This window comes from Mesoplodon bidens (assembly GCF_964165515.1).
Source record: "Mesoplodon bidens genome assembly, chromosome: 3".
NCBI lineage: Eukaryota > Metazoa > Chordata > Mammalia > Artiodactyla > Ziphiidae > Mesoplodon > Mesoplodon bidens.
The window spans coordinates 136,697,819-136,708,140 of NC_138178.1; the positions used below are offsets into that span (position 1 = coordinate 136,697,819).

At 45.8% G+C, this 10,322-nt stretch overlaps 1 protein-coding gene across 1 annotated transcript; it reads right to left on the reverse strand.

Moving 5' to 3' along the window:
* Nucleotides 1-8,175: 8,175 nt before the first annotated feature.
* Nucleotides 8,176-10,289, reverse strand: GPR135 (G protein-coupled receptor 135). The gene is given in 5 exon segments (XM_081229738.1): nucleotides 8,176-9,287; nucleotides 9,291-9,401; nucleotides 9,404-9,508; nucleotides 9,511-9,565; nucleotides 9,567-10,289. Coding segments are annotated over 5 exon segments (1,569 nt in total). The 5' UTR covers nucleotides 10,103-10,289; the 3' UTR covers nucleotides 8,176-8,525.
* Between the last annotated feature and the right edge of the window lie 33 nt (nucleotides 10,290-10,322).

Below are 10,322 nucleotides of genomic sequence, written 5' to 3' on the forward strand. Positions count from 1 at the left end.
TAAATGCCTGGCTAAGGATCAGGCACAATGTTAAGTGCATCACATATACTATCCTCTAAGGTAAGTATTATTATTCTCCTTCTTTTACACATGGGGAAATGGAAATATTGTGAGGTTAACTTGCTCACTGTCAAACAGCTGTTAAGTGGTGGAGGTTAGCTTTACATCAGGTTAGTATGACCCCTAAGCTGGATCCCTTAGCCACTCCTGATAATGAGTATGTAATTATTGCAGGAGATTTGGAAAATGTAGTACAGTACTGTTATGGGTTGAATTGTGTCCCCCTAAAAAGATGTGTTGAAGACCTAACCCTTGGTACCTGTAAACATCACCTTATTTGGAAATAGAGTCTTTTCAGATGTAATCATGTTAAGATTAGGTCATTTGGGTGGGCACTAATGCAATACGATTGGTGTTCTTTTAAGAGGGTAGCTTGAGCACATAGATAAACACGGTGGGAAGATGATGTTATATCAGACATACAAGTAGAATGCCATTTGAAAATAGGATTAGAGTGATGCAGCTGCAAGCCAAAGAATGCCAGAGTGCCAGCAAACCACCAGAAGCTAGAAAGAGGCAAGGAATTGTTCCCTCTACAGGCGTCAGAGGGCACACAGCCCTGCCAACACCTTGGTTTCAGGCTTCTAGCTTCCAGGAACTAGGAGACAATAAGTCTCTGTTGTTTTAAGCCACCTAGCTTGTGGTACTTTGTTTAATGGCATCCCTATGAAACTAGTACAAGTATAACCAGAAATGTGGAACAATGATATCACCACTGTTAACACTGATATATTTATGTCTAGTCTTTTTCTATGTGTGTGCATTCATTAAAAAAGGAGGTGTTACACTGAACATTCAGTTCAGAATTTTGCTTAAGTTAAAATTATGAGGATTTTCCCAACTTATTAAAATGTGTACAAAGCAATTCACAATGACGACATAAAATTTCTTTGTATAAACGTTTCATTTATTTAACCATTTATCATTGGGTGTTTTGATTATCCTCAGTGATAACACAGTGATAATCATCTCTAAATCTCTTCCCATTTGTGAATATTTTTATAAACTAGTTTGGAAGAAGTGAAATTGCTCAACAAATGATATATTTTTTTACATGTCTTTCCCTGATTCTCTCTGGTAAACTAGCTGACCTACGGTTTAGTTTGTATCTCTCAAGAAGATATCAGGCCCCCAAATTTTGTTTACACAAAAAAAGTACTGTTTCTAAAAATGCCCTTAGACTTGAAATTCCCCACACTTCGTTTCAAATATAGTTAGCTCCTTAGGGAGAACCTTCAGGACTCTCTTTTTAAAGGCCTGTCCACACCACTGATCAAAACACCTGACCACGGCTTCCCTGGTGGTGCAGTGGTTGAGAGTCCGCCTGCCGATGCAGGGGACACGGGCTCGTGCCCCGGTCCAGGAAGATCCCACATGCCACGGAGCAGCTAGGCCCGTGAGCCATGGCCGCTGAGCCTGTGCATCCACAGCCTGTGCTCCGCAACGGGAGAGGCCATAGCAGTGTGAGGCCCGCGTACTGCAAAAAAACAAAAAACCAAAAAAACCCACCTGACCACTGCTCTGAAGCTGGGGGAAGAGAGTGGTCTTCTTCTTTGGGGTGCCTGCCTCTTTTGGAGTAATACCCCGCTTTAGGAGCAAGGCAGTGGTGGGGACAGTAGCCTCTAATCTTCTCAGCTTCTTAGTCTTTCCTAGCATGGAGGCTCTGCCCTACAACAAGCTGGGTGAGGGCAATCGCAGTCCCAGTATTCCCAGCATGCTGCACTGAGGTTAAGCACCCACCCTGTGAATGGGGACCAGGCGGAAGAAGAGAACTCCCAACCTCTATGGCCACAATCACCTGGGATTTAGTCTCTGCAACATGTAGCTGGAAAGATGAGAGGTTCTCGGTACCTGCTCCTCTCAGGAAGCACCACAGTGCGGGACTGGGAACTGGGGAAGGAGGGAGCCCTGGGTTCTTGGCTGTACTCACCTGAAGTGGAGTTTCTGTCACAATAAGCTGAGAGAAGGAGCTGGTTATAATTCAAATTCTACCCACTCTTGCTGTTCTTACTGAGTTATAGCAGACTTTCTTGCGTAACTACTTCTTCATTTGCTGTATGCTCTTCTTACTGAACCAGGTTCACCTTGCCCAACGCACAGCAAGCGAAACGCTGAGACACTGAGCTGTGTAGCAGAGAGAGGGTTTATTCTCATGGCAGTCAAGCAAGCATACGGAAGAACGACTCTCAAACCTGCCTCCCCAAAGGCAAGGGCACGGGTATTTATGGGATAACGAATAAAGAAGCAGGGCGGTCTGAGGCGTGGGGAGTGTAGGGAAAGGTGTGATTGGAAAAAGGTGTTGTTAACTGTCCTTCTGCGCAGGTGTAACTAACTACAGGCCTCTGCAGTTCAAACGTGGAGGCCCTTAGCACCATCTGAGGGTGGAGTTTTCAGCCCTCTGACGTCAAAAGGTCACAGAGAGGACATTCATGCCTACCCAGTTGGAGGGCTGGCAATCCTATCCAGTCTTAATCAGCCCAGCTCAAACTAGATGCAGCTGACTCCAAGTTCTTGGAAAATAACTCAGGCAGACATCTTGTTGTTTAGGCCATGTGCTGCTTGGAGGACGTGTAAGTCTTAAAATGACCTTGATTAGTGAAGACAGATGCAATGAATTTGACCAACCATTATGCATGGTTTTACTCTTACAATTTCCAGACGCTTCAAATGGTTGCTTTTAAAATAATTTTCACCAGCTACGCTTGTCTCACTGGGGAGCAGGTCACAGAGCTCCTCAGTGCCATTCCATAAGTAGAACCCCCAACATATACTTTATGTATTATTTTGATTTACTGACCCAACAATACTAACAATTTTCAAGGAATCAAAAATATTAAAAACTAATTTAAAAAAACAGCCTGAGGGGCTTCCCTGGTGGCGCAGTGGTTGAGAATCTGCCTGCCAATGCAGGGGACACAGGTTAGAGCCCTGGTCTGGGAAGATCCCACATGCCGCGGAGAAACTAGGCCCGTGAGCCACAATTACTGAGCCTGCGCATCTGGAGCCTGTGCTCCACAACAAGAGAGGCCGCGATAGTGAAAGGCCCGTGCACTGCGATGAAAAGTGGCCCCCACTTACCGCAACTAGAGAAAGCCCTCGCACAGAAACGAAGACCCAACACAGCCATAAATAAATAAATTAAAATAATAAATAAATAAATAAATAATAAAAAACAGCCTGAGACAGCATTATAGGGGTTGCCACAGCCCTCCATTGGTGCTGAGATAGAGTAATAATCTTTCTGTGTCCAAAGAAGGGCTCTAAAGCTGTCTAAGTTAACCCTGGGTCCTCTCAGACTGAGTGGGGATAATTCATACAGCCCACTGTGGATGTGACCAGAAACAGATCAATGGGTGCCTCAGTACAAACAGATGACCACTGAAGACTGACGCTCACCTGGGCCTTGGAGCTAAATAAGCCCATAGAGCCTGGGCTTATTTAAACCCGTCTTAAGTTTCTACCATCTGGCAGAATAGGAGATTGGGGGAAAATTGAGTTGCATAAGTGACTTTCTTGCACCATGAACATTATGGACCAGGATCTAGATCTGATAAAGTGCAGGCAATTCTTTTGACAAGTTTAGTGGAAGGGTGGGAGCTCAGGGAGAGAAAAGGGATGAATAAATTGGAGAGGTTTTGTTTTCTCCTTTTAAGTAAGAATGCTTAAGAGCTCATGGGAAGGATTTGGTTCAGCAGGAAAGGCTAAGGATACCACAGAAAGGAGATAATTGATAGCATGAGGGTCCTGAGGCTGGTGAGGGGACCAGCTTCTTTACTATTGGAAAGACAGAGCTGAGAACTGGTATAAATTCAGTTTAGTTTGTTATATTTGATGGCTAAAATATGAGGGTATATGCATCTGATGGCTTCTATTTTCTTTGTGAAGTAGGAGCAAAAGTGATCTTCCAAAAGGGGAGAATTGGTTGAAAGTTTGAGGGGTCACTAAAATCGGCAGAAAGAGTGAGCAGACAAGAGAAGAGGTTCAGACTGCTGGGCAGGGTGGAAGGGTAGGGCGAGGCTATGGATCCTAGGTGTAGAGGGTACTAATTGATCTGACTCTAATTTTCTCCAGCTGTGCTCAGCCACCCTGGAGCAGGAATGGAGAAGGCCAATGATTGGAGTCATCCAGGGCTGGGATTTATATGAGAAAATAACTGCTCAAAATCTCTTCATATATTTTTAAAACACACATCTTATATAGCTGTTCTCCAAATTAAACAAATCCTTTCTTTTAAATTTTATGATATCTATTTCCCACCCCTTTGATTGTTGTTTTTATCTTCCCAGGCTCTTTTCCAGGTTTCCCATTATCTTTCACAAATTAGAGAAGCAGTACCGTGCAGTGGTTAAGATGAGACTTCTGGCACCAGTCTGCTAGGGACAAATCTTACATCTAGAACTTACTTCCTGTGTGTGTCCCTGTGTGCTTCAGTTTTTTCATCTGTAAAATGGGTGGTGTGATAATAATAGCATCCCCCCACCCACCCGCTACTTAGAGGGTTGCTTTGAGGATTAAATGAGCTAATGTATGTACTATGCTGAGTATGACTTGTTATTGTAATTTAAATGAAATACTCAAGCTGGGAGCAGAATGAGATATGAAGGATTACATTCTGGCCTTTATGTCTAAGCAATATTTAATACATCCCAATATTGCACAGCTTCTCTTTCTCCTTTTCCCACAAAGTCATGAGGAAAGGTCTAAGTCTTATATTTATTTGAGTCATTCTTTCACATCTTTTATTCAAGGCGCTAATTTTTGTCTCTAAGTATTTACAACTGGACCAGATTGGTTCCTGGCCTTTATCTGCATGTCTTTTGCTTCCAAATCCATCTCTTCTTTGCTAACCACTTCTGAAAATGCTGCACCTTTTCTTCCTTACAGGTAAACTAAAGAGTCCTCATTATGGCCCATTTTTATAAAGCAAAAAGTCTTCGATTAGTCTGTATGCCCTCTTAAGGCAGGTAATGTGATTTCTTCCCGTTAGTAGCCTTAGTACCCAGGAAGTTGTTCTACATAAAATACGAAATAAAACCAGTAGATGGTGATGATGTTGATGTTGATGGTGGTGGTGATGATGATGATGATAGTACCACAACTTCTCATCCTTAGTTTCTCTATCCATTGATCTTTATGGTGGCAACGGAGGGTAGAGAAGGGAATATGGGGCTCTGAGGTTCAAGTCCTAGTTCTATCACTGACCGGTTGTATAGCCTCAAATTTAAAGACAAACACAACACTCTAAATTGTTCAGTAACTTACTAGCTACTTTCTCCCTCTCCCCTCACATTCTTACCCACCATTACTCTTAGAACCACTAACAGAACAATCTCCTTCCCAAGCCACCCCCTTCCTAAAACTTCCTACACCTGCCTACCAAGAGTCAGGGTGGGGATTCATTTTCTTGCCTACAGTCCTTCATGCCACCACCTCGTCACCCCCAATCTCATGGATTTCCCCCTCACTCACGAAGCAGGTCTATTTCATGTTACGTTTATTTTTAAATGCCTTCCTTCAATTCTTCTTCTCAGGCAATACCTTATTTTGCAACATGCTTGCCTCCTTCCCCTAAGATCTCTAACTCTTTCTCTGCCTCTATTCACAGCTGCTGAATTTCTGCACTATGATACCTTTCATAATTGGAAGACTTTATCATTTTCCCCTAAATATCAGACATGACTTCCATTTTCTCAAAATGTGAAAAATACACAACTTTTTTGCCTTTAACAGGATATCTGTTCAACGTGAGTTCAGCTGCACTGTCTGTAAATGTTTTATAGTAAGTGCTAAAGAGGAGACATGATCTCATCTACTCTGTACTACACTCAGTGTAGGAAGATATATAAAGATAATTCATAAACTTCTGATTGTGTGATGCCTTGAGAAAGGGAAAAATTAAAACATCTTTAGCTCTGACAAGAATCATATATATACAGATGGCCAAGAAGTATATGAAAAGCTGCTCAACATCACTAATTACTAGAGAAATGCAAATCAAAAGTACAATGAGGTATCACCTCACACCAGTTAGAATGGGCATCATCGGAAAATCTACAAACAACAAATGCTGGAGAGGGTGTGGAGAAAAGGGAACCCTCTTGCCCTGTTTGTGGGAATCTAAATTGATACAGCCACTATGGAGAACAGTATGGAGGTTCCTTTAAAAACTAAAAATAGAATTACCATATGACTGAGCAATCCCACTACTGGGCATATACCCAGAGAAAACCATAATTCAAAAAGACACATGCACCCCAATGTTCATTGCAGCACTATTTACAATAGCCAGGAGGACATGGTAGCAACCTATATGCCCATTGACAGATGAATGGATAAAGAAGATCTGGTACATATATACAATGGAATATTACTCAGCCATTAAAAGGGACGAAATTTGGTCATTTATAGAGACATGGATGGATCTAGAGACTGTCATACAGAGTGAAATAAGTCAGAAAGAGAAAAACAAATATCATATATTAACGCACATATGTGGAACCTAGAAAAATGGTAGAGATGAACCAGTCTGCAGGGCAGAAATTGAGACACAGATGTAGAGAACAAACGTATGGACACCAAGGGGGGAAAGTGGTGGGGGGTGGTAGTGGGATGAATTGGGAGATTGGGATTGATGTGTATACACTGCTGTGGATAAAATGGATGACTAATAAGAACCTGCTGTATAAAAAAATCATATATTTCCATCTTTGATTACAAAATAATGACATACACCCTTCTTCTTTAAATACTTTACAAGAAAAAAAGGTGGCCATTTCACATTAAAATCTTTATTTGAGAGCAGAGGTTTCATATCTAGTTTAAAGTACTTATTCAATTAAGGCTGTGAAATACTGAAGAGGAGCAAGATGAAGAAAGAAAGAGGAAGAAAACACAAAAACATCTTGTAAAATTCTGAGTAAATGATTCTATGTACAGTGGCATTTAATGTGAGAAATTTCACCCACACAAATCCTGAATTGTGCTTGTGCTTTCAAATATTTTTAAACAGCATCTTTGTTTTGCACCTTTCTGAAGGTATTTTTGGCTTGATTAAAGTACCTCTCTGACTTTACCCCTAAGTTATGAGTACGCTATTACATATAATAATCCCACAGCCATTCTCCTTTCAAATAAAGACATTATTATTTTTTTTTTAATTTTTTTGCAGTACGCGGGCCTCTCACTGTTGTGGCCTCTCCCGCTGCAGAGCACAGGCTGCGGACGCGCAGGCTCAGTGGCCATGGCTCACGGGCCTAGCTGCTCCATGGCATGTGGGATCTTCCCGGACCAGGGCACGAACCCGTGTCCCCTGCATCGGCAGGTGGACTCTCAACCACTGCGCCACCAGGGCAGTCCTAGACCACATTATTTTATATGTCATGTCTATTAAGCAACTATTTTTTTTAAACAAATGTACCCAAACTTCCAAATGTAGAAGAACATGATTTTCCTGGAGAGCTTTATGCTTATTCCAAGAATGCATCCACTTCTCAAAATATTTTTTGAATTCCTCTTTGGAATCACCTTCGGTTAGATGAAAGCTACCTAGGATAGCCAAGCTTATTACTTTTATAGAGCTCTCATATAGGTATATATGCATTACTCACAAAATTCAATCAACTTGACTTCAAATTACATTTTTGGCTGCATCCAAAAATCAAATTTACCTCAAATGCAAAGATTTTCTACTATGAAAATTATTTTTAAGAATGTGGAAGCTTTCTGAGAGCGGCACCCCTAAGTCATTAGAAACAAAAGTACCAGGTTAGAGTAAGGTTTAAGTCTCAAAGCTTCCAAGGCAGATAATTTTGGGGGTAAGATGGGGGACATTAATTTCTAAGTATAATCTTGAAATACTTTAAAAAATAGCCACATTTCTTTATGTTCATACTTCTCTTTGCCCCTCAAATGGTTGAATTTTATAGTAATAAATCACTTTTAGTAATAAACCATTTTTTCAAAATCCTAAAATAGTTTTAAATGGAATATGAATTTAAAATTTCTCACAAAGATTATGGGGGTGGGATGGGGAGGAAATGCACCAAAGTATGTAAGGATAAAAATTTTCGACTCCTAACCTAAGCAACCAAGGCATGTGTCAGAGGTGCAAGTTCTAGAAATCTGAAGTTCTGCTGAATGCTGGTGATTTAGAGGGGCCTTCGAGCAATTCTTAAGGTCTTCATTTTTCCTGAAAGTCTATGTATATGAACCAGTTGCATTCAATGAATTTTTTTGTTTGTTTCACAGTGTGATTCCTGTAATATGAGATTTTCAGTAATTGTGAATTTTATTTTTGTCAGTTTTGGCACTTACAGTTCACAATGCTTGGTTGTGTGGTTAAACATCGTTTTAAGTTTTGCACTTTACATTCCTTTCCGCACTTCTGAAGGAAAGGACACTGTCTTGTATGTTGTTTGGGGGAAGTGGTAAGCCTCCCCCTTTGCCTCTTTTGTAAATGTTTGGCTTTATGAAACACACGATTCTCCCCGGAATCCTGTATTGTTCATCGAAGCGGGTGGAAATTTGCCTTCACAAGCTGTGCATCCCAACCCTTCTTGGAGGCTGGTATCCCCGGCTTCAGATTTAGGCTGTTTAGCTGCTGCTGTCGCAGGATCTGGTGGCCCCTCCGGGCAGAAAAGCACAACTGGACTTTTGCGATCCCACATGGCCACGTCGTCCCCTCCCACCACGCTGGTTGGGTTGGAAGAGGACATCCTGCTGCAGGCCCCCAGGTGGTTGCTATAGCGGTTTCGAAGGGGATTGCTGTTTCTAGCCGGCAGAGCCGGGCCCTGGTTGGGCAGGAAAACGTCCATGTTCCTAGTCCGGTAGCCCTCTTCCCGGTTGTGCCCTAGGAGCATCAAAATGTTTGGGTTGCGAATGGCATAGATGACAGGGTTGATGGCCCCATTGGCCCAGGTCAGCCATACGGCCACCACGTTGAGGAGCGAGGGAGCCTGCGTGGCTTGGGCCTGCCGGGCCGCGGTCAGCAGCACCAGGAAGCAGTAGGGCCCCCAGCAGCAGATGACGAAGACAATCATGATGAGCACTGTGGTGGCCGTGCGCACGTCGCTGAAGAAGCGCAGCACGCGCGCGCAGGTGGTCAGGGGCCGCACGCGCAAGTCCGACAGGCGCACGGTCCTGCAGACGTGGTAGTGGTAGAAGCACATGAGCAGGAAGGGCAGCAGGTAGCAAGCCACCACCAACCCCACACTGTAGGCCGCGCCCAATTACGCGGGGTCCGGGGTCGTCCGGTACAGGCAGCCGTGGAAGCTCTGCGCCGCCGGGGACTCCCAGGTAGCACAGAGCAGCTCCCAGGGCAAGGAGAAGCCCAGCGCCGCCAGCCCAGCGCCGCCAGCCAAGCGACGGCCAGCAGCTGCAGCGCGCGGCGGCGCCCGATCTTCTCCCGCATCGGCCGCACGATGGCGCAGTAGCGGTCCAGCGAGATGAGAGGGCTACGCTGAGCGTGGACACGATGCCGAAGCACGAGCTGAAGAGATGGCTGGCGGCGCCAGGGCCCCGCGGCGGCGGCGGGCGCCGGGCCCTCGGGCGGTGTGAAGAGGTCCAGGAAGGCGGCTGGCAGGCAGAGCAGCGCCGTGAGCAGATCCGACAGAGACAGGGACAGGATGAACGCGTTGGTGAGGGTGCGGAGCTGTCGGTGCTTCACGATCACCCCTATCACCGCGCAGTTGCCCAGGCTAGACAGCAGGAAGATGAGCAGGAGGACGAGCGTCTGGGCCTCCACCGCCGCCCCCTGAGATAGCAGCGGCGCCGCCGCGGGGCCCAGCGGTGGCCTCCCCGCCGCGCCGTGCCCGCCGAGGCCGCCGCCAGCCGAGGCGCCAGTGCTGTCGCCCCCGCTCCTGCCGCTCTGGTTCCCCAGCGCCGCGGCCGACGCGGTGCTGAAAGAGAGCACGGCCGCCGCCGTCGCCGCCGCAGAGGAAGTCCGGCCAGGCGTGCCGGCCGCGGAGGGGGCGCCGGGGCGTGGGCTGCCCGACAAGGTTGTGCTCACTGTTGGGCGCACCGGCGGCGGCGGCTGCTTCTCCATGGGGCCCCGCGGCGGCCGCGGGTCTGCTCATCCCGCACCGGGGGAGGCGGCCGCAAGCCCGAGGTGGCTCGGGGCCGGGGTCAGGGGCCTCTGCCTGGAGTTGCGCTCGGCCGGAGGGTTGACCGTAGCCCACGACCCGCGGAGCTTTTGACGTGCGGTCCAGGCGTTGCCAAGGGAACCGCGTGTTTACGCGAGAGCGCGGGGCGGGACGCCGGCCGAG